Here is a 24,624-nt window from a genome sequence, read left to right as displayed (position 1 = left end):
ATATTTTATTTTGTTACAAAACTGCCAAAGTCAGTGCAGTTTGGAGGAAAATGAGCAGAGAAAAGCAATCTTATGATCTTTAAAAAAATAATTACCAGCGACTTTCAGATATAATTTGGTGCATTTTGTAATGGGAGAAAGCTGAGCAAAGTTGAAGTATCGGCTCTCTATCTTAAGTCAGGTTACTCCTTTGGCCCTGTGTAAAAATGAATTGCCCACCCCTGCTATAAGGTTTACTTTACTCTCCCCGTTGGAAATATTTCCCTGCATCTGATCCATCCTTCAATGCTGTGTACACAACTGTGAGGGTAACTTGTTGCACAGGTTTTGGGTTGATGGAAACCAGAGCACCTTGAGAACCCACTCAAACACAGGGAGAACATGCAAAATCCACACAGAAACACCCCCACGGTCTGGCAGTCCAACTCCAGACCTTCTTTGCTTCTGTCATGCTAGATACTATGTAATGATATTTTAACCAGATAATGGAATCTGACAGACCTGTCAGGTCAGGCTGGCCACGCCTCAGAGTGACACATCACTGTGCGCAGGTGACACTTCTGAGGAAGGCTGGCAGCTAGCAGCTGACAAGTGTAAAGGTAAAGAAAAACAATAATAATAATTCTATTACATACAGTATCAGAAAGCTTCTTGTTGTAAAGAAAGAGTCCGAAGCACTCAGCCATAATACTTATGTAAAGGTAGTACATACTGTAGTTAGCCAGGGCCCAGTGCAGGAAAGGAAAATGAAATGTGTATAGCTGAAAATCAAAGAGATCGCGGGTCTTCTACAATAGTTGGTCCCAAGGATCCAGGGTTTTGTACTCCCTCTGTCATGGCCGGATTTGACCCATAATGTTTGGTTTAGCCTCCATTTTGTTATTTATTGAACTACATAAAACTGCACAAAGTATTTTTTATATTTTTCAACCAATACTTTCCACTGAATGATATAAAACTGTGTTCTTTCCCCCCTGAACCTGGACCAGAGGTGTAAGCTCCAGAGCCAGTAACAGCAGCACAGCTGTAAAAATTTAATGTTGTCTGAAATATTGATGCCTCAGCCCATACCCAAAAACTTACAGGGCTCCAGGTTTGACTGGTGTTCCTGTGTTCCTGTGTCTGTGGGTGCACAGACTGGCCGGTGTGCACAGCGGGGGTGCTCTCCACAGTTTGTTCCCTGTTATTAGCACTGACTGGATCAAAAACAGCCTCCTGTAAAACTCACACAACATTTCATTATTTCTCAGCAAAGGGGACAGTGCAGTCACCCACTGCTACTCATTCTTTTAACAGCTTTTAACTGTGTTCAAATGTTGGTGACACTTTCCTGATGGACGTAATTACGGCTGAATGATATGAAGAAAAACATAATAATGATATTGCTCTAGCTGATATAGAATTGTTGCATTGTAAGTGTTATTATACTCAGACCTTATTTTCCTTTTGAAATTAAGTTTGGTTTGTCCTTGTTAAGTAAACAATTGTGCAAAAAGATTCTGCATCTAATGACTTGTTGCTTGCATTACCATGACAGTAAAGCTCCTCTTTATAAGTTGTAAAATGCACTTATAAACTTTTCAAGTGTATTATTTATATTGCACATCTAAGATCATCTAAGTTGACCAAAGTGCTTCACAACATCAACCTTTCAATGCAATCAATCTTTGGATTTTAGGATTTGGATGCTAGAAATTCATTTAAAAAAAAGTGAGAAATGACTTTCAGCCAAAACTGTTTAAAAGGCTTAAACTTTCCTCACTTTATTTTTCATTATTTGTTTGTTTTATTTAGGAATAAAGACATTTTCATTATGTGAACTATTAGTGACGTCTAACCCACTGCTCTTGAGTAATCCGTTCACTCCTCATACTAGGTAGTGGTAGTTGTTGATATTCCCAGATGGAGTGCCTCTGTGTTATTGCGTTATGCTTTTGGATTCTTGCCATCTATACATTTTGTGAGTTACAAAGGTATTTTTCTTGCTGTAGGCCCATGAGAGGTTGGAGGAGCCCAAGCTGGAGGCTGTGAGGGAGAACAACGTGGAGCTGGTGCAGGACATCCTGAAAGAGCTCAACCCCCTCACACACCAGAGTCCTGTTGCAGACGAGCTGATCCGCATCCTGAAAGAGCCACATTTCCAGGTCTGACCATGACACTCATTTCACCTTCCATCACAAACCACCGGCCTGTGGTTCTAGACTGTGCTTCTGCTACGTTGGGCTTTGCTGGTGGAACTTTAGATCCTCTGCCCTGCTACTATATTGTTTATTTGAGTTCATTTTGTTCCTTTTTAGCCGTCTTTCAGGGCTTGTCTAGTGCCTTGAATACAATTAGGTCTCAAAATCAGATCACTGCAGTGATTACTATTTTGGGGAAGTGTGTCACAATGTTCAAGAAATCCTAGAAACGATGGTAGTATGATTGTATTGGAGTTTTCTCATGTGTCAAAATACAGCATATGGTGATACAAATGGACGAGATATCATTACTTTTACAGGGATGTGTGAAATTGAACAGTATTTACACTGCCTCTTTTACAAAGCACAGTTACATTTCTAAAATAAATTTTACTTTCAGTCCCTGCTAGAAACTCACGATTCTGTGGCTTCCAAAAACTACGAGACTCCTCCTCCCAGCCCCTGCTCCTTCATGGACGCCGCCCTCAACAACCAGCCCGTCCCGCCGGACGCTGTCCGAATGGTGGGAATACGGAAGGTCTCCGGGGAGCACCTGGTAAGTCCATGCCTCTCCCAAGTTGTGTTCAAGTGAGGTTTGATTTGTTTTACTAATAATTGATTGTGAAACCTTTATCTGGACATAAGAATGTCCTAAATAAACTCCTTCCCAAAGGCTGCATAATGTACTGCCGTTTTTAAAATACCTTCATAGCAATTCTGTGGCGCCACTGAGAATACTAATGTGGGATAATCTAATGAAGCCTAAAGGACTTTTGTGCAGCACCTGCCAAGCAACAATTTAAAGTTAAGAGACATTAAGGGCCATTGAGGGCTATCTTTAAAAAAAGAAGAAAAACTCATCAAAAACGCCAGTCAGATAATTGGATGATAATATAGTACAGTGTCCTTAAAATCAGTTGTTGCATAGAGTTTTATTTCTGATACTGCATTTGAAAAAGAAATGCAGTCTGTAGTTTGGGTGCATCTTTATGTTTATGTCAATGTGTCCTCCCAGAGGATTGTCACCTCGACACATGGAAACATCAATGTAGGTTCAGTTCATTCATTAGTGTATATTTTGAAGGAATGTCAGTGAGTGTTCACTGATCAGAGGGTGTCTACTGTTTACCTCGCTTTAAGCTGAAGGTAAAGGCTTCAATAATGAGGGAAAGGAAGAGGGAATAGCTGCTTAAATTGTCTCTACGTGACCAGTGAGCAGAGCTAAAAGGTTTCACAATAAATGAAGCAGTTATTTAAATATTTTAAATATGAAAGAAAACTCCAATCCCCCAAATGAATTCTTATCAGTCAAGAGATGACTGCCTACTCATTTGGATTATGCTCGTCAGTTCACTTCAGCTGGAGGCGGTATTTTTAAAGTACTTGAAAACGCTTTTATGTGACCTTGCTCTTCATAGATTCCTCTTTGTTAAAGTTTTAACTGTATGTGTGCACGCAGGGCGTAACGTTTCGTGTGGAGAGCGGCGAGCTGGTGATAGCACGTATCCTCCATGGCGGTATGATCGACCAGCAGGGCCTGCTCCACGTGGGTGACATCATCAAAGAGGTCAACGGTAAAGAGGTGGGCAACGACCCCAAGGTGCTGCAGGAGATGCTGAAGGAGGCCAGCGGCAGCGTCGTGCTCAAGATCCTGCCCAGCTACCAGGAGCCGCACACGCCCCGACAGGTCTGCAGCCTATACCACTCCTGCACAGCCAGTGTTTTGGAAAAGAGGCTGCCATTCCATCATTCACTCCCACTCACTGTCCTCTTTCAGTCTGCAACCTTGTGAGCCATGCCAACAATCCTAGATTAAATTTGACTGAAGGGCTTTGTGGATGACACCGGCTTCTTGGCCTCAGCCCTACATAACTGCTCTGTCACTTTTCCAAATGCAAGCACTTGTCTTCCTGCATAATGCCGCAGTGTCTTGGACTTGTCCTCATTCACTCAGATGTCTCAGATCTACTACTACTCAGTTGGTGTAGCTGTCTCTGTCTCAGTGATGCTAGTTAGAGCCAGTGTTTGTTGGAGATCCACTGATGGCTGCTGGGCTGACCCACTTAGTGCGAGGGGAGATGGGTGTATCTGTTGGCTCATGTTTTGCCAACAGGAAGCGACGGCGTAGTGGTGGGATTCATGGTTCTTTACTAGAAGCCAAATCTTTAGGATCCGTTTGTTTCATTTCATCATTTCATTTTGACATTCTTCTCCTAGCCGTCCTGATGACTCATTTTAACTGAGAACTAATCGCTGAGAGGCCAGTTTTTAATTAAAATCGGTCCAGCTTACAACACGGGTGGTTTCTAGTAAATAAAATGTCGTATCACATTAAGAGGATGCAAACTTTATGGTTCTTGTATGTGAGGACACAAGCTTTTATTACTTAATTACTGAGTTGATTAGAAAAAAGTGCAGGGATTGTGAGAGGGAGAGAAAGAGTTCATTTTTGTTCATTTCCAAATGTTTTTAGCCGTAGGGATATCAATGGATACAATGCTCTGAAACTGACTGATTTTGGCTGACCATTCTAAAGAATAAGTTACCTACAGACAAAGATACGCTACTGAAGCACAATCCTGTAGGGAAGCAATGGGCATGTTTTGTGCCAAGGCTATTACCATAAACATGATGCATGGACTGAAGTTCTACTGCTGCTGTTTGGAGGAAAATTCTGTAGTAAGTCACTGCTTTTATGCGGAGTAAGAATTTATGACCACATTATTGAGGTTGGCATGGAATCTGTCCTGAAGCTAAAAATGATCCAGACGGTAGAAGGAAATTACTCATTTTCATATTTTATTTTGATTATTATAATCAGAGCAGCTTCATTAAACTCCACTCCAGCCTTCTTTTTTTTATTATTATTATTAAATATGCTTTGGGACATCATTGCTGTTTTATACTGTCCACACGCCATGGAATATTCATATGGGGCTGGACAATATTTTAAAGCTACTCTGTGGAACATTACAGGTTATATGTATGTGTGCTCAGGTCGACACTAAAAAACAGCACACAAAATGAATGTGTGTGTAATATGCTATTTATAAGGTGAAATGTTACGCAGTGTGGCTTCAGTGTTCTCCGCTCTCTCGACTGCCACAGAGTGCACATACATATAGTCTGCTGTGATGTGCTGTAAATGTTTCATGAGCGGATTGTTGGAGTGGCGCTGAAAGAGCAGTAGTTGAAGGGGAATAGTGAGATTTTTGCAGCAGCTTTGTGCCAGCTGTTTGTTTGTGTCCACACGCAACAGCGATAAGATAGCTCCATCGGGTGTGACTGACGCGGCCTCCCTCCGCTCGGCCCTGTGCTCGGAGGAGAGCCTTTAACTGGGATGAAATGGCTTTGTGTCATGGTGAGGCGGGATTGCCGCGCCGTAACCAACGACCGGCGCGTGATGTGTGCTCGGGCAAACTGTGTGAGTAAAGAGTCCATCACAACCGAGCGCCGCACTTAAAACCCACTCCATCTTCTCCCGGATCACTCCCCCCCTCCGTGTCTCGAGGCAACAAGATCTGGCTCGTAACGCTAAGCCGGCCCTCCCTGACAGGAGGAAGACGGGGAGCAGCGGAGGACAAGGAGAAACGACACAGACAGAACCCAAAATTCTGTAGTCATGGCAACCGTACCCTCCCCCTTTTTTTCTGTTCTCGACGTTTATTCCAGAAACTCGAGGCTAGCGTAGACTTAAAAAAGAGGCTCCTACTCCTACTGTGCGATTGTCAGCGGCCTGTGGGGACACAGGGCTGACACAGTGAGCTGTGGCCAAAGGCGGCTGTCAGTGAAGGTTAGTCACCACCATGAAACACCAGCTCCAGGCCACAAAACTTCAGGAAACTAGTTCAACTGCGTCACCACCTCCTATCCAAGGGCTTCAAAAAAAAAAAAATCATGTAACATAGAGATAAACTATTGAAAACATTGCTGTTTTATCCTTTCAATGGTTAGACCCGCATGAATGGTCTGTAAATGTACACTCAATTCACTCTTCAATTTCTGCAATATTGTATGCATAGTGTCACATTCATATTACAGTGCAAAGAAAGTGTGACCGCTGCAGTTATTGTGTACAGAAAGTATTTTATTTCATTTCTTCTGACTACCTACTGCAGTTTCTGACTGCCGCTGCCAGGCTGCCAAACCATCTTTATCTATCCTAATCCTTAACTTTGTGCTATTTGTCAGTAAATCTTTCACAATCTGGCTGTTACTTCCTATCAAAACATACGTATCTGTGATCTGTGAAAAAGAAAACAGAAATCCTTGGAAACAGCAGGTCATTAAAAATGAGTTTTTATTTTGTATCTTTTGCATTATGGATTGCGCAGTGAACTTTTCTGACCACAATGTTTTGAGATAGGACGATGCCTTCTGGATATTTCTCGTCTTATATTCACTGATCCTGTGTGTTCCCTCTCCAGGCTTTTGTCAAGTGCCACTTCGACTATGATCCGTCCCATGACAATCTGATTCCCTGTAAAGAAGCCGGACTCAGCTTCAACAGTGGAGACATCTTACAGATCTTCAACCAGGAGGACCTCAACTGGTGGCAGGTCGGCAGTGCAGCCCTCATTTGTTTCATCTGCATCAAAGAGGCACACTTCTAACACTTTTTTGTTTCCTCGGCGCGTTCTCCCTGTAGGCCTGTCACATCGAAGGCGGCAGCGCTGGTCTCATCCCCAGCCAGCTCTTGGAGGAGAAGAGGAAAGCGTTTGTGAAAAGGGATCTGGAGCTAGGCACCCCAGGTACTGTTTGCAGCAGAGCGGGGTAGGCCTGCCACAGAATACCTGTTACTGTTCAATATAGTAAAATTAACAATATTTCTTTTTAATTTCGATAATTAGACTCAGTGAATTAGTTCAGATATCGACACCCATACCATACCTGGAAAAACTCTGTTTTTGGCATAAAGTTGTATACTAGTGAAAGATATTTTACCCTAATATTTAGTGTATGTACCTGTGTTTCCACTTGGAATGGTTATGGTCAACGTTATGTTTATGTACATTCAGAAAAGTACTAGTAGATTTTCAGGCTGTGGTGATGTAGTGTCAGATACGAATGAGAATTACTTGGATATAACGGCTTAAAGTTGGAAATTCCTCAAAATGCCAGTCTAGCCACAAGGATATGTTTTAGGTCTGCAGCATTACTGTTATTGCAACTTTCTCTTCAGCCATAGAGTTCACAACTATTACACTGTGACAGGGCTCAAGCAGCGATGCACGTCATTATGCAGATTCCACACAGAGCAACAAAGACAACATCTGCTCCGGTGGCGCACCAGCGTTTCATGTTCTCGATCGGCCATCCTCTCTCTCTCACCTCTGTGGTCTGTCGTGAGCTGAGAATAAACTGTTAATGAGAGGCGACATGGCTCAAGAGGACTATTCAAGTGTTTGAATGCACATTAAAACAAGCTTTTTGTGAAAGAGCTGCCTGATTTGAGGGGGGACAAAAACATGTAATTGTGTTTCAGACAGACATTGCAGTCCCCATTAGATTTTTAATATATGTTTCAAATGTGAGCTGATTAACGAATAACAAGAACCACATGCAATTCAGGACATGTTTGCAGAAGTGTAAATGACAGGATTAGCAGCTTGTATGCATAATTCAACCCCATTGAGAACAAATATTGTGTCTCTGAAAATATATTGTACTGCCTTCAATGGTTTTACAATTTCTTAGTAGCAGCAATTCAAATTATTGATTTTGTTTTGATTGCTATTTAAAGCCTTAGTTGTGTTTCTTCGGTTGTAACTTGTCTCCTGATTGTCTGAGGACAAAGTTAAAGATGCCTAAACATACCGCATCTAAGTTTGGCCTCAGAAATGACTTAGGCGATAATGCTTGGTGGCGGGCGACAATGTTCAGCAGTGGTAACAGAAGCGAAGGGAATGGAGCAGAACAGGTGGTGACTCAGACAGAGTAACCTTGATGATTTTAGGATGACAAGGCAGCAATTGTGTCCTTGGAGTCTCGGAAGAACACATTTTCTCCAGCACATGCAGTAGTAGTAGTCAGAAAATATGTTCTATTTAATCCCGCAATTATCCCTTTAGTTCTGTGGTATGTTATCATTTTTCCGACATACATTGGAGTTCCTCTTACAATGACAGTGAAGGTGGAGCGCCTGTGTAGTGGATGGGTCCCAGGGCTACTTGAAATGCCACATTGAACAGATGGTCAAAAAGACAGTCTGGTCACAGGTGGTTCCTGGCAGCAGCACAGAATATATAATGACACAGATACACAGTGCCATCTAGTGGTGGGCTCGCACAATACTGTTTCTCTGAGGATTTATGAGGCGGCGGTGTTTGCGACAACACCTGACCTTTATAGTAGATCATTTTCACTAGGGATTTGTACAGGGGTTTATCAGACAGATGTTTTAGTTTGATGTTGCTGTTCTTTTTTTCTTAGGTCCATTGTGTGCTGGCATGGGTGGCAAGAAGAAAAAAAAGATGATGTATTTGACGACCAAAAATGCAGGTATTGCAAAATGCGAATATATCAGTATATCACTTAGTTTATGAAAATGCGCCTTAAATGTGATCTTTTTTTTGTCAGAGTTTGACCGCCATGAGTTGAGAATCTACGAGGAGGTGGCCAAAGTGCCCCCGTTCAGAAGAAAGGTCCTGGTGCTGATCGGGGCACAGGGAGTGGGTCGGCGCAGTCTCAAGAACAAGTTGCTGGTGTCAGACTGTCAGCGCTACGGCACCACTATCCCCTGTGAGTGGGCTCTTTATCACCGCCGCCTCTCTGTAACGCACATGTCATTTGTGCCATTGTTCATTTTGACTATACATTTTAATTTTGCTTTATGTTTTTCAGTTTTAATCCGACAAAATGTGTGGTTCTGTGAGTTTTAGTCCTCATTTGTTACTTTAGAGTTAACTGTCGTGTAGTTGTAGTCAACAAAAATAATGATGTTGACAAAAGCTGCTGGAATGATGTTAGTCAACAAAGCTAACAATTATTTGTGCTCCATAGTTACCTCTAGAAAACCCAAAGTGGACGAGCGGGATGGTCAGATGTACTCCTTCATGACCCGACATGAGATGGACTGTGACATTAAAAATGGACGCTTCCTGGAGCATGGAGAATACGACGGAAACCTGTACGGCACCAAAATCAGCTCCATCCACGAGGTGATGGAGACAGGCAAGATCTGCATCCTCGACGTCAACCCTCAGGTAACAGCACTAACCGCACTACTGTTCCCGATACATCAGCACAACTTCATTTGGATTTGACAAGTGTAATTGATGTTTTCAGTTTTGTAATTAAAAAAAAAAGAAAGATAGTGTTTATTGATGGTTATTGTGAGAACACTGGCAGGCTGATTCATCAACATTTCCCCTTGTGCCAGGTTTTTCCTCAATTTAACAACAAGTAAACATATGGCTGGTCTAAATGTGAACAGAAGTTGAGTTCACCTGATCATCTGTTGCCATGGTAACAGGATGAGGCACACGAAGCTCTGAAAGAGTGTCTGTTTGACTAAAACTCATTTCGGCCAACTGTGTAGGAGGCAGAGAACCGAGGCCCTCCACGGAGAAACATTATCATCAAGCTCCTGTGTTTTTCCCCCTTTTAACAGTAGCCACAGGTTCTTCAGCAGATATGAGGACATTTATATCACTGCTGTGCTAGAAGCCTGTCCTTAGGAAGAAAACTATAACAGCTAGGATGTTTTGTACCTTTTAGTTTGGGCTCCGAAAGACAATCGTATCCTCCTAATAACTTTACGTTAATTGTGTTCTCATTAGTTTTATTGTAACATTTAAAAGCTGGTGAAATCCTCTCAGGACTGCAGCTTATTATGCTAAAGTCTTGTCTGTGCACATCATCAGTTAAAGTCATCTGGTAATGACGGTATTACTCGCTACACAGAGTGTGTTAATTTTATCTACACACATTATCATGATGAATGTGTTTGCTGGGACTCTGCAGCTCAGTCTTTAACACGTTCACAGCTCTGTGAGCCTTATTGAGTGCTCTGTGTCTGGTGTCACTGTGCACTCGAGTGGAAAGTGTAAACCCTGTAGTGCTTCTGTCTGCAGGCTCTCAAAGTGCTGCGGACCTCCGAGTTCCTGCCGTACGTGGTGTTCATTGAAGCCCCAGACTTTGAGGTTCTCAAAGCCATGAACAGAACCGCCATAGAGTCTGGAGTGGTCACCAAGCAGCTCACGGTGAGGTTCCTAGACTGAAAAATATCATCTATTCTTAATGGATATGAGTCTGTTTGGTTCTTATTTCTGTGAAATGTTAAAATGTTTCTTACGCTTCTGCAAACTGAAGTAGTGTTTCATGGTTCAAAGCGCTTTACTGTGGGCACAGTTTAGTTCACACCATGATGACTTAGCACTTGGCAGAGACAAAACAAACTCATCAGCCTGTCCACTGTTTCCCTGTTTCCAGCGCCGCTATAAATGTGAGGCACGTATATTTTTAATCTCTAATTGATGGTTTTCACATTATTCCATAGGACTCTGAGCTGAAGAGGACGGTGGACGAGAGTGAGCGAATCAAGCGCGCCTATGGACACTACTTTGACTTGTGCATTGTAAACGACGGTCTGGACGCGGCGTTTCGGAGTCTCCGCTCAGCTTTAGACAAACTGTCCACGGAGCAGCAGTGGGTGCCAGTCAGCTGGGTCTTCTGAGGTCAGAGTGTCACACCTGGCACCTAGGGGGCAGCAGTGAGCGGCTGTGGAGGGCTGAGGAATCATTACTGTTTAGTTTCAGCGTCACCTCCAACACTTTTGTACAAACTTGGTGTCATTTTGTTGAGCTGAAGTCATGGTGTATTTTCTTTGTGGAGAAGGTTTCGGAGTTGAGCTTCAGTGCAATAGTGTGAGTGATATGAATGTGCGTGTGGTCTCATTAAAGTGGATGTAGTTACAAAAACTCATTTCTTTGGAAGGATGTGATACTTTAGCCTAATTTATTCAGTGCAATGTTTACAGTTGGACTGGTAGGACTGACTGTGACAAACCAAATGCCATCACTTCTGTCTGTCCTACAGTATGATTGTATTCTCCAATGTTCATTGTGTTTGTCTATGTTGAACTGACAAATGAACAGCAATAGACCATTCTAACACAGGCTCAATGCAATACATTGTTCTCACTGATAAATAGTACAGTACAATCTGTAGGCAAAAATAACTTGATACATTCCGCATTGTGTGTCATGTGCATTTTCAGTTGCATTTGTAGCAGAGCCACTAACATTCACGAAGTCCAACTCAGTAGCCTTCATTATGCACTGACCGTATAACAAGGCAACTATTGCATAACTCAACGTGCGATTGGACAGATGGATCGCTGTATAAATACTGATCTGTGGCTTTGAAGTTTTGCCTTAATAACAATAATAATAATCACATGGTTCTGACGCCAAGGAAGCGCACGATTTCCCCTCATGAGACATTCAACTTCTATCTTGTGTCAATGTTCCTAGAAAGTAGAGACATATTTATATGACATTCTCAAAGCTGTAAGTACTGTATTGTAATAAAGTGTATAGTATAACATAGAGAGAGGGTGCTGCCAGTGCATAGGTGCAGTTGGTAACTACACTGTAGTTTGATGTTCATATGTATTCAGATGATTGCTTCACTGTCATTATTGATGCAAAGATTTTTTTATTAAAACCATGTTATATATAAAAAAGGAATGGCTGCTTCTCTGTTTATATCTAAGTAGCTGAGGCTTTTTGTCAATGTGAAGTGCTGCACGAGTCGCCGGTCCACGTGTAGGGTGTCATAGGTAGACTAATGGGGTACATCTCATATGCTGGAGGGGCACCACCAGGCCACACAACGGTAAGTATAGGGTCAAACTGCAAAAAAACAAAAAAAGAACAAGCACGTAAATTAATTGACAATAATTCTACAAAAACAAAAAAACCTGCAACCAAGCTGTAATAGAGGTTCACTGTGTGAACAAGGAAGTGAGGCAATTTAGATCAATATGGATAAATGAATAAATGCGTGTCCAGTATTTGTAGATTTGTGGAGAACTGACCAGTGAGTATGGAGGAGGTGGGTCTGTGGTGCTGTATCCTGTGGGCACTCTGTTAAATAATACAACCAACTCTGACCCGTTCTCCGGCAGCGCTGTGACGTCATACGACCCCCTCTTTTTTTTGGAGTAGTGGTAGAAGCACAGAAGAATCACCGCGATGGACACGACCAAAACAGGCAGGCTGAGGAAACACTGGGTTAGTGCAAATGGTTTCTTAAAGCCACACTGCGGAGCATTCCAGGTCAAATGTTACACACTCAGCTAATGACTTGAATCGTATCCCTTCATAGGGTGAAATGTCAGTATGGCTTTAGGTAAAAAAAAAAAAAAAGAAGCTACATGTGGGCAACTTACATGTACTGAAGGAGATTCACAACTGTGGCCATGTCTGGGTGCTGTCAGCTTTCCGGCATGCTCTTTCTCTATAAAAAAACAGACAATAATTTCCAAATGATGCTAGAGTTGATGATGGAATAAAAACAACTGTGCTATACTGACATTATGAGGCTTGAAATAGTATTTTGTATAAAAAAGGCAGGAACATGATTAATTATGATCACGCTTAATGGCTTTAAATATAATCCTCGTGCCCATTGCAGAAACAGATTACTCTGAAAGTAAGATAATTAAAATTTTCCAGGTCGTATTTCAATAGAGCATGGTCACGTGTTTTTTTTACAGTGTTCAGCTGATCACTGATTGTGGACCTTCAGCCAACTAAACGAATAAAACTGTTAATCTTCTTTTGCCGTCACCAAAACAAACATAGTCACTACATGTACAAATATTCAGATTACGTAGCTACAGAGTGTTGAGGACATAAGCCACATAGTTATAGTAATGCAGTTATTCCCTTACCTGTGTTTGTTTGTATGATATCCCGGCTGTTTTCAGAGCAGTGTGTCACTCAGGGAAGTAACCACCGTGACGACCATTTACAACATTACCCTTTAATTTAAAGACACAGGCACTGCCGTTGAATCCTAATCCTACGCCCTTTAGATCAGTGGTTAAAACTGAGACAAAACTAATACTTAAAGCCACTCTGAAACATTTCACCCATAAGTACAGGCATTAATTTGTCAGGTATATTTAAAAAAAAGAAGTAAAAATCATTCTAAAAACATGTGTCTTCACTTTGACAACAGGTGAGTTTATTAGGATAACCCATTGATAACTTACTACAACTTTGTGTTTGTTTGGGCTTAGTGTGTTTTGTTTGGGGCAGTTTACTAGGAATGTTCCGCAGCGTGGCTTTAACCCTGAACCGCGCACTCTTTCTCCAGTTTGGCTTTACCCCAGTCCAAAAGCTTCTGGATAAAAGCTGTGAAAATAGCAACAAAAATGAGACGAAAACAATGATGAAAATGTGACAAAAAGTGAGAAAACATTGACAAAAAAGTGACGAAAAATTGATGAAAAAGTGGCAAAAATGTCACAAGAAATTGACAAAAAAATTACGAAAAAATTACGAAAAAATGAAAAAAATATGACCAAAAAATGACAAAAATGTAACAAAAAAATGACAAAAAATTGATCCAAAAAATTGATGAAAAAATGACAAAAAGGGACAAAAAATGACAAAAAAAACCCGACAAAAATTTACAAAAAACTACAAAAATGTGATAAATATTTGACAAAAAAATTACCAAAAAATGGACACAAAATTACCAAAAAATGACCAAAAAAGAAATGTGACAAAAATGTGATAAAAATTGACGAAAAAATGACAAAAATGTGACAAAAAATGACAAAAAAATGACAAAAAAGTTACAAAAATTAGTTGAATACCCAACAAAAAAATCTGATGACGTGATCCTCTCGGTTCAGGCGGGAGTTAAGAGGTTAAGTAATTTGACAGAGAAGATCAAAAATGACTAAAATAAACAAAAACTAGTACAGCAGAGGACCCCGTGTAACACCAGTACCCACAAATTGAGAACCATCACTTTACTTGTAAAAGATGCTTTTAATAAGAAAGTAATCATATTTATATCACATATACATTATATATACAATATGGATAGTAGCACATACGTATTATAGTTATGTGAGAGACTGCTGTTAAATAATGACAGCAGAGTGATCCGTGAGATGTGCTGATGAAGAGCAGGCTCAGGTCACAGTCCCTCCAGTGCTGTCGCTGTACAGATCCGCATATGAGGGAGGGGCAGCATCTCTGTAAGAGGGAGACTCCGGCTGTGGACAAAGACGACTCAGTCAATCCAACGTAAAGAGCAGGAGGACTCATTACTTTGTGACTGAAGGGGAGAATATTGAGCATATGTATGTCTGCACTATATATACTGCAGTTTGTAATCCACTACTCACAGAGACCAACCAGAAAAGACGCCATGTCATAAGAACACGTGGCTCATGTTTATAGGTTTTCAACAGACCAAGAGTCAGGTGGTGTTGAAGTGTCTTGACTGCAATTTACACAGGTTTTGGTGTGTTTTTTCTGCCGGTAGATGCCCACAGTGCCATCTATAGACAGTACAGCGTAATAGATGTGAGAAAGTAAAAAAGCCCCCTTGTCCCGGTTCACTAATCCGGGAGCGTCTTTTTGCCTCCCAGCCCAGGATGTGATTTTCCCTTTTGCAGTGATCAGAGTGAGATGCTAAAGGTTAATCCATGGTTTGCTGAAAAGAACCTTTTCTGTTTTAATGAAAGTGAAGACCTTTAGTAATTAATTGGACTACGGTAGATGTTTGATTCTATAGCATTTTGAAGCAAATTTACTGTCCAGAATAGTGTACACCACAACTCCAGTAAGTTTGTTTTCCTTATGTGCCCCTTGTTAATCAACACACGACTTGTACGTATGTAGATGTTACTGCTCCAGGAAATAGCTGACTTTATCACCTTTTAGTTGTGAAACAAAGTACTTCCTGCTTCCTTCAAAACAACAATGTCAGACACAGTACGATTTAAAAAATATAAATAAAATATATCAAACATAACTTCATTTTAGCCGTCTCTGAGCACTTCCTATTTACAGTATAGATTTACAATAAACACAGTACACGAGACTGCTCTGAACAAGCTGATATTTACCATGTAGGGAGGAGGCAGACCCGTCTCCTGTTGGCTGCAGTGGACTGTAGATTGTCTATAGGGCAGTCCATACATGTCCTCTTCATTCAGAGGAATCACATAGAGGGATGGTGACTCCCTCAGTGCCTCCTGCTCGTTTTTCCTTCGCTGCCTCACACAACAGCAGACACCCCATAGTGTGAGACTAATAAACAAAGCCAAAAAAAACAATATGACCCTGAAAAAAAGATGGAAACAAACAACAGTAAATCCGATCAATGACAGCGTGGTAAGAGGAGAGGTACGGTACTTACTCTGGGTAGAAATACATGCCTGGCCGAATTGCCTTTAGTGTTTATTGAGGAGAGATTTAAGTTTCTGAAGAAGGCCAGTCCAGCTACTGTTAAGTGTTATCTCCACGGGTTCAAAGGTTGCCTGTTTTATCACCTGTTATAAAGCAATGACTGTAGGAAACATAACATCAGACCTCTAGGTCAGACTCTCTTACATTCAATCAGACCTTCCCAATTCATAGGTTTCAGAATGTGCACTACAGAGGCAGTTACAGCTAGTATCTACTATATTTGTATAACATGTGCTTCTAAATAGTAGTTACCAGAGACATCCTAGCAGATTTGCAAAGCTTGATCAGTTTAAGCAGCTGGATCTTCCTGACTCAAAATAAGCCAGTGTTTTGTGACAAACAAAGCCACTTCCTCAGGGCTGTGTTTGGGACTGAAGCTGCACTAGCTGTGTCTGTGGGCGCGTCACATAATAGAGCGCAAGTGTTATCATCATCATAGACTGTAAGTTTAAAAGGGACTAAGTGAGGGAGCTTTCCCCCATAGGTTTAGCACGGGCTAGCTGAAGCTTGTTCATGCTAGCAATTTGGCTGGATTTTGGCTCCATTATTTAGAAAAGGGCAAAAATAAGGAGAAAAAAAAAAGTTTGAGTGTTAAGACAAACTTGTGTAGGTCTGAATGACAAGCCTGTATTCAATACTGACAAAAAGAGGGACAAAGTTTCAACGGAAAGTCTAATAGAGCCAACAACATCTGGAGCCTGTCACTGTTTTGTTATAGCCTGAGGAAGACGGATTCTATAATTAGTACATTCTTAAATTACAGTCTCAGCCAAATTCAAATTGCATCAAAAAGAGGGATTCAAAGCCAGCAGGTATATTTAGAAATACAAAGTACAGTCTGTTCAGCTTTATTCTATTTATTGCATAAAGAAGCTTGTGTTATGCATTACTGATCCCTACATTTCACCCATCTTTAATGCAGCTGGAGCCCCTAGATCTATCTCTTGAGCAAGGTTCAATGCAGGAGTACCAAGCTGACGGATGGGCACGGTTAGTAACCAGTAACCACTCAGCCACCCAGAACCGGACAACTGTTTCCCCAATGGAAAAGGCAAAAGTCATTACTACTGCCCTGCGAGCAGTTACCACCCGACTACAGCCAGGAGGGGTCAGCAAAGGGTCGACTACTTTTACATCTTCACCATAATCATGTTGGAGTCCACACTGTCACATAACCACTATCTCCACTCATGTTTGTTGCAGTATTGCGTTACTATTTCTTGCCTAATCAATTGAATGACTAACCAGGCTTCTCCTTGAGTCAACAGTACTTCATCCACCTCCTGTATGTGCACCGTGTGGTACCTCAGTAAGATGGTATTTTATAGACAATGATAATATATCTAAATACCAAAAGAATTAAGATACGACTGAGTTATTACATTAGCCTGGATAAAGGACAATGACTCAATACGATCTCAAGTTAGGGCAGGGACTTAACTCTCTAAATGTCAGCGTGAAAACAGTGCTTTGAGGCGATGGAATAGAAGTCTATCCCAGCGAGAGCCCGTGTTTGAGCTTGTTTCTGTGGAATGCAGCGGAGGTGCTGTCCAAACAAGTCCACAACATTTTTTTTAAATCTTTAGTGAAGTTGTAATAGCCTATTTTCAATAAAACACAATTCGAGCTTTAGCACGAAACAAACAACACAGAGACAGTCGTAGGCTCTTAAGCATTTATTTTCGCACACGCTGATGGCATAACAAGTCTGGACACACCTAGATATTTTAAAGCTATGTATGCGTTTGTTCATTGCTCATACACAGCAGCCGCACAACAGTATGGACCCAACAGAACTCCTATAACTTAGAAAAGCAAAGCAACATCACAGACTGGCACTTTTGGAGACAAAATAGTATTTAAAGACAGACATATAGGTTTAGAACTGACACTCAGTCAATAGGTTATGTACATTCTGAACATGGTAGCTGCTGATGCTGCTACACACTCTTCTTACAGCTCAAAGACAAACTAAAGACATTCGAAATTCCAAAGAGACAACAAGAACATTTCACTGTTTAACACAATCTCAGCAATAATTACTCCCAGTGATGATCACGGACTGTATTCTGCTCAATTCTGAGCTTTCAAATGCCCATAATGTTTGTGTCCTCATGGGCAGCTTAAGGCAGTCCATACTCAGTTGCAGTTGTGTGTAACCAGGGTGTAAAGCTTCATACTTAGAGTGCCCGGCGTTACCGAAGGCTGGATGGAGGCGGAGGAGGCGGTGGTGGTGGAGGAGGCACCGCACCTGTGGCAGAAGAGAAGGCCGGTGGTGGAGGTGGTGGTGGAGGCAGAGGAGAGCTCCCGCCGGACATGGGACCAGGGGGTGGAGGAGGCACCGCACCTGTGGCAGAAGAGAAGGCCGGTGGTGGAGGTGGTGGGGGAGGAAGAGGAGAGCTCCCGCCGGACATTTGACCAGAGGGCGGAGGCGGGAAACCGGTCAAAGGTGGAGGAGGTGGGGGCAGAGTGGACGGGGAGAGCATGGTAGAGGGTGCACACGGAGGGGGAGGTGGTGGAGGAGAGGGGAGTGTGGTGCTCAGTGGAGACCCAGCTGAGGATGAGGGGGGAGGGGGGGGAGGCAGGGAGTCCCCGCAGGAGCCGGTGCCCTGGGGCAGAGTGGGGACAGACGGTGGTGGGACAGCAATGCCAAAGCTGGTTCTGAGGGAGACAAGACAGAACATTATTGATTTGGAATAAAATACAGATGAAAAGAGCTATCACCAATATAATGGAAGTCTAGATAATAAGGCAACATCTACATACACAGTGCTGGTGTTAGTATCACTCGTGACGTCCCCTGTTGTCTCCACTTTCTGTTCAGGCGGCTGCCCGGTCACCTGTGAGAGAAATATTGATGTGAATAAACTACACTCTCTTCTCAGATTAGTACTGAAGCAGATGCAATCCATGTGCCTTGACCTGGAAGCAGTGCCCAACAGAGTCCAGTGCAGTGTAAGAGAGGGGGACCCTGCAGTATCTCCTCTCGGGCTCGATGCCTCCAGAAGGGAGGGCCATGAGTTTGGTGCGAGCACATTTTTTAGCCGAAGTGAAGACTCCAATCTCTCTGCGGGACACCTTTTCCAAGTGGAACGCTGACGCCTGGTCACAAACAAACCACAATTGTTCATTTATAGCAATTATACAATTACGTTTGATAAAGATAAACATGTCTTACCAGTGCCAGCAGGTTGATGGAAGACTCTATGTGGTGGACCTGGGAGAGCTGAGAGTCCAGCAGTTTGAGCAGGGTACTGGCCAAACTGGTGATTTGATAGGTCACACTGGCCAGAGCCTGAGCGGCCAGGCCCTTGGCCTCTTCTATGGCATTACTTTGATCCGCTGCCTAAGACATAAAGGCAATGTTCTTAAAGTATTATACATTTTGCAAACACTTTTTTAATAGTACAGGTAAAGGCTTAAATGTTATTTAAAAAGATTCACATCGATAACTAAATATGTCGCCTGTCAGAGTCCTTGTTCAAATGATGGTATATCACATCTTATCTATAATGGTCTAAAATGCCCACCTGGAGGTAGTTGTTCTCGCAGTACTCTGCCACTTTGAAGAGGTTGCTGTGGTTGTCCACCAGATCTTTTCTCGCGGTTGGTGCCGATTGTAAAATGTCCTCAATAACCTGTGAGAAGTTAATCTGCTCCGGTAACTCTCCCATGATAACTGTTGTTGAAATAAAGCGCAAAGTTGATCGAGTTTCAGACTGAGAGTATATCGGGAACGCGCCGACGTCCAGGTGAAGATCAGGATGAAGGCGGAATTTCCGCAGGCAACACATTCTCAGAGTAACAACAACAACAACAGACCGAGGGGGAGGCACGAGGGGGATATGGTGAAGTCATTTAAAAAGTACATGAAATCAAACAAGAAAAACATAGGCTATGTTCACATGAAATGGAAGAATAACAACAGGTCGGACAAGATTGTGCGCTTCTCTGACATGTAACAACTTTTGACTCCACCAGAGGGCGGCAGAGCGATATGATGATATGCTTTGAACTACACAACATACTGATCAGCAACAACGAGCTGCCTTGAGTATTTCACTAGAAGTTACACGAGAAGTTATAAAATCAAATCAAATCAAATACACCAGTAGTTCACAAACACTTAAAACACGAGTCATAGATGAATTATTACTAACACATGACAAAGATGCATCACTACAACATTACACAATGACATTGAAGAATGACCATTGTAATCACTATTAAGGTTAGGTCAAGTTACGTAATGGCTCGCTGAGGCTGATCTGGATGAGTCTGTTGGAGAATGACCTCCATGGCCCCTCTATGGTGCAGTGAAGTGGGTGAGCAGGATTGACCTGACCCTTACTGTCACAAACATCTCCGTCTCATTCATCACACGGCCAATGATATAAGCTCTGACTGCAGTACATACTACTGCTAAATGTCATGGTACAGAAGCTCTCTTTTTCTTGTCCTAAAGCTCAAAGTTGAAAACAATCTAAGCAATAAAGACACATTTTTACCCTCTACTACATGCCCAGTGTCCAGTGTACTTTGTGTTACATAATGCCCATTGTCCTTAAGTATGTAAACATGAGATGCTTCTGATTAATGAGCCTGTATGGTCTTGGACAGCCGGACATCATAACACCTCGGGTGAAAGTGAAATCTCTCCTTGATTACAGCGCGCTCTGCCAGAATACAGCCTTGTTTGGGATATCCTGTATAAACAGTGTGCATTCCACAACATCCCAGTGCTGTGCGCAAGGGGTCACAGTGGCACCATGCTCATTAGGAGCTGCATATGTCCAAATCTTAACAAACACTGGAGTGCAAGAAAGTACTGTATGTTTCTAGCCCAATGCAGTAAACTGAGCCTGTTTTACTGTGAGCCATGGTATTGGAATGAGCATGAGTATCATTCCTTTGTCGAGTTTTGAACCAAATGTCAAAAATGTCAAATGATTTTTCCAGGATAAATCCAGGTTACATACAAACCTGATTTCATGTCTCAAAATGTTGTTTTTTTCTTTCTCAATTCTAGTGCAGTGTCTTGCCTTGAAAATGTTTCTCATAAGGCATGACCCTGAATGGACCTGTGGGCTGAACTCCTCATATCTACAGTGTAAACGTGTGTGTATAGGTGCCTTTCTGAGCAGGGCCGGTCTTTATCCGTGGACTGAAGCCCACACACAATAAACACTAATCAGTTCCATTGATAAGCGCCTGCTGACTTTCTGTTCTATCAGGCGTATTGATTAGTTTGTGTGTGTTCAGCACAATGTGAGGCCATATTAAAATCTCAATAATGGAGATTATAACGCAGCCTGTGATTTATAATGGCATTGACATGATTCAGCTTTTTTTTTTTCACCAATATTTCTATGATCCTACGACTGCAGCTTGGCCCTGTTCAAACAAATGTTGATTGGAATTTGGCAAAACGAAAAACTGACCCATTTTGAGAGTAAATGATTGTCTGCATTGCTGTAGTTCTATCCCATCTCTGGTCCAAAGTCGCTAGGATAAGACGGATATTGAATGGAATATAAAATCTTTGTTTTTCCACATTTTCCATATTTTGTGGGTTTTCAATAAACTTCAACAAATTACGCCAAGACTCGTGGAATGAAAACTCCCAACCAAAATGCGCAGGAGGAACTAAGACAAATACATGTTACAGAGAATTCGACAGCGCTGGAAACACACATCTGTGCGAATAATTATAAGTATATTGTCCCCATCACTACAGCAACTATGTAATGTTATCAATACCATGGTCACCGCACACACTGACAGCTCCAGCGGTCCTGCGTTCATGACCTGCTGTGTCCATACTCCTCGGTTTGATGATTGGATGTTGGGGGCTATCACTGTCTCTCCACACTTGACAGACTTCCATTAAAGGGAAAGCCAAATTCAATTATAGTGTGGGGCTCTGCAGGAAAACACCATCGTCAGACACAGACACAAGGAAGCGTCTCTATGTGGACACTTCAGATTGTCAATTGCAAGCACTGTCGAAGCACCTGCTGCCTTTTAATGAACTTATATGAGAAAACTTAATATGGGGGTAAGTGTCTCTTCCATGGGGGGGAGAGCAACATAAAAAAAATGTAGAAAAAAGATGACTCAATAAGCAATGAATAAATGTCCAGAATTCCACTGAAATATTACTTCAAGGGGACATTTTGAGCTTTTAACCAATAATTTACCTCTGTGTTGGAAAACATACCCAGAGAAGTGTTCAGTTTTCAGTGCAGCTTCTCAAAAAGGTCCTTCCTGTTTTTGAAGTCTAAACATCTATAAATTGTCTTGATGGCATGTCTTGTGAATTGCTACTGACTATTGTTTTTAACCTTATCTAAACTGCTGGCAACAATGATGTTGTGGATGCACAAAAACAACCACCTTTCCCTTTTCTGCTATCTATTGATTTTAAGTGATTCCTTCAGAAATATTCATCAGACAGTTCCTATTTATTTGAGTAAATAGACTATTTTGCCTTGGCCTTTGTTCATTGTACTGCCCACATGACGGCCGCACGTTCCCACATCAACACTTTGCTCTACACATCCCTTCATATTATCCTTAAGATAAGTACTATCTGTTCAGTATAGAAGCTCACTGTTAGGGGGAAACAACATGGCAGCTGTATGGAGAGGTCTGTCTCCCATAACGCTGAACTTGCCCTGACCTTTCCCCAATCATATCATCGCAGTAATAACCTGCCCGGAAGGGCACGTGGCAGATTAAACTGCTATAGACATTAACACAATCTAAATTGCAGTGGTCATTTACATATTCCAGTCTCCTGCCCCAGTCATATATCACTGTGGGCGCTGCTTATCTGCTCCAGAGCCCATCTCAATTACATTTTATTAGGTCCAGAGGGACTTACCAGTGGAACACACTGCCATTTATTCATGTCATTATAGCAGCTATCACTTTCAGATTATCTTTTTTTGATGTAGCCATAAAGCCATAAATGCTAATCTCCAGTCTACATGTGAGCGTTCTGTGGCGATTCAAAGAACAAACAAGCTGTCTTTAAAATGGAAGGGGAAAAAATGATCCAAACACATTAACTCAAAACATGTCTGAATAGGAGCATTTCTTTCTTTTTATTCTAAATGAGAACAGAACAGGCTCTGAAGTCAATTTAATCTGTAAATCAGCACCTGCCCCTTCCTTTGGCTGCATCATGCAATGAATGGTGTTTATGTGGCCGGCTGATGATCAGTTCTGTTCTGTAATTCTTCCCTGCAGTCACCACAACACCCTCTGCACAGGGTTTATACTGGCAGAAGCGAGTCAAAATGAATGCTTTTTAATTCCATTTTAATGCCCAAATACTTTAATACCACAAACGCAGAAGAAATTGGCAAATATTTCATTTCTTGAGATTTACAAACAGTTCATTAAACAGAGGAAAGAGAATTGGACAAAACGGGAACTTTTGAGAGAGAAACAATGTGGTCCATTTCAGCCAAAACTGAAACTGAATATGTTTTAGGCCATAGTTTGGCATTTTCCATGAACAGTAAAACAGAAAAAAATGTTGAGCAATGTCATAATTTCCCTAAGAAATTGAGATCTAAAGCCAGTTTGGATCAAATGCAAGACTTTTTAATGACATTTAAAAGTGTATATGACCGGTTTGCATGTGACATATGACAATATGTCATATGATTATTGTTAGTCTAGGAACATTTTATTCTCTTACTAGACTAATTTTAGTCTAAATAATAGACTACAATGATTTATGATAGCTTTGCATATGACAAACCTGTCATTTCCTGCATATCATCTATAAATTCAAGCTTTACAAGGTAAAGGTAACTCTCTGTACTACCGATTCTGGTATCACTTTATTTTACAGTATCTTGATACATTGTACCTCACTAAATTTAGCACCATGTAATGTGCTCTGTAACAATCTGTAATAACTTGCACCTATGGGTTAGATACACAATGGAATAACATCGGTTTTATGTAGCGCTTTTCTGGCCACTCAAAGACGCTTTACATTGCACTATTCATTCACTCCATACTTGGTGGTAGTCAGCTACAATTGTAGCCACAGCTGCCCTGGGGTAGACTGACAGAAGCGAGGCAACCAGTCTGTTCCATTCGCTAGGCTTCCTGGTGTTACTAAATGGTCTCCCCTCCAAGTACTGACCAGGCCCTTCCCTGCTGAGCTTCCAAGGTCTGACAGGATAGCAAAGGCAGTATTAGTACTTTGTAGGTACATAATGTAATAGGACACGAGACCCTTAGGGTTTGGGCTTCAGGTTAGGTTTGGGGTTAGAGTTATGTCTTATTACCTTATGTACCTACAAACTACAAATACATATTATTCCATTGTGTATCTAAGCCATACGTACAAGTACAGATAGTTACAGAGCACATTACATTGTACTAAATTTAGAGAGGTACAACATATCAAGGGTACAGTAAAATAAAGTTCTCAGCTTCTTTCCCCAAGCTATGATCACTTTAAACAAGGCACTTCTATTTTGTATGGACTTTTATTGTACAGCATTTTACCCTTAAGCTTTTTATGTGGCATTTGTTTTTATGCTGTGTCCTTTTATGTGTATGTGTATACTTTGAGCTCCTTGCACATTTTTTCCAACATGGTTTTACATGGCCCATAAAGTGAATCTGAATCTGATATGACAGGTTTGTCACATGACTGTTATTAGTCACATTATGACAATTATTAGTCTAGTAATATTTTGGTTTATATAATAGACTAAAAATATTTATTATCTACTTTCAAACACTAAGTAAGTCTTTGAAAATAGACTTATTTAGATGGATAAACATGTTGTAAGTAAAAATGATCATTGTATTTCAGAGAAGCAGTTGTAGGAAGGAGGAGGAGGAGGACATTTTGGGAATAAAAGTTAATTTTATTAGAATTTTGAAGTTACTGACAGGAAGTGAAGTAAAGTGTATTAACTAAGTTTTGGCAAAGTGTCATATGGCACATTTGATTAAATTACTTTTAA

General features: G+C 41.5%; 2 protein-coding genes across 3 annotated transcripts in view; one reads left to right on the top strand and one right to left on the bottom strand.

The window, feature by feature from the left end:
* mpp2b (MAGUK p55 scaffold protein 2b) overlaps positions 1–11,868 on the top strand; it is a 46,077-nt gene extending 34,209 nt beyond the window's left edge. For both annotated transcript variants that reach the window (XM_079577351.1, XM_079577350.1), the window contains 10 exons: positions 1,992–2,144; positions 2,581–2,736; positions 3,640–3,867; positions 6,608–6,739; positions 6,829–6,931; positions 8,613–8,681; positions 8,760–8,921; positions 9,183–9,385; positions 10,256–10,384; positions 10,681–11,868. In XM_079577351.1, the coding sequence (XP_079433477.1) occupies positions 1,992–2,144; positions 2,581–2,736; positions 3,640–3,867; positions 6,608–6,739; positions 6,829–6,931; positions 8,613–8,681; positions 8,760–8,921; positions 9,183–9,385; positions 10,256–10,384; positions 10,681–10,857 (1,512 nt within the window). In that variant the 3' untranslated portion in view covers positions 10,858–11,868. The remainder of the gene's footprint in view (positions 1–1,991; positions 2,145–2,580; positions 2,737–3,639; positions 3,868–6,607; positions 6,740–6,828; positions 6,932–8,612; positions 8,682–8,759; positions 8,922–9,182; positions 9,386–10,255; positions 10,385–10,680) is intronic.
* A 5,949-nt stretch (positions 11,869–17,817) lies between these two features.
* On the bottom strand, positions 17,818–19,296 carry abi3b (ABI family, member 3b; the record flags this gene model as incomplete). Its single annotated transcript, XM_079576831.1, has 5 exons — positions 17,818–18,283; positions 18,389–18,462; positions 18,545–18,724; positions 18,801–18,968; positions 19,153–19,296. 5 exons carry the CDS (start codon positions 19,294–19,296, stop codon positions 17,818–17,820), a joined length of 1,032 nt encoding a protein of 343 aa, XP_079432957.1.
* Positions 19,297–24,624: the final 5,328 nt, after the last annotated feature.

This window comes from Gobius niger (genome assembly GCF_951799975.1).
Source record: "Gobius niger genome assembly, chromosome: 19".
Taxonomy (NCBI): Eukaryota; Metazoa; Chordata; class Actinopteri; order Gobiiformes; family Gobiidae; genus Gobius; species Gobius niger.
Note: the sequence above shows the minus strand (reverse complement) of the source record. Positions and strands in the feature narration are given on the sequence as shown.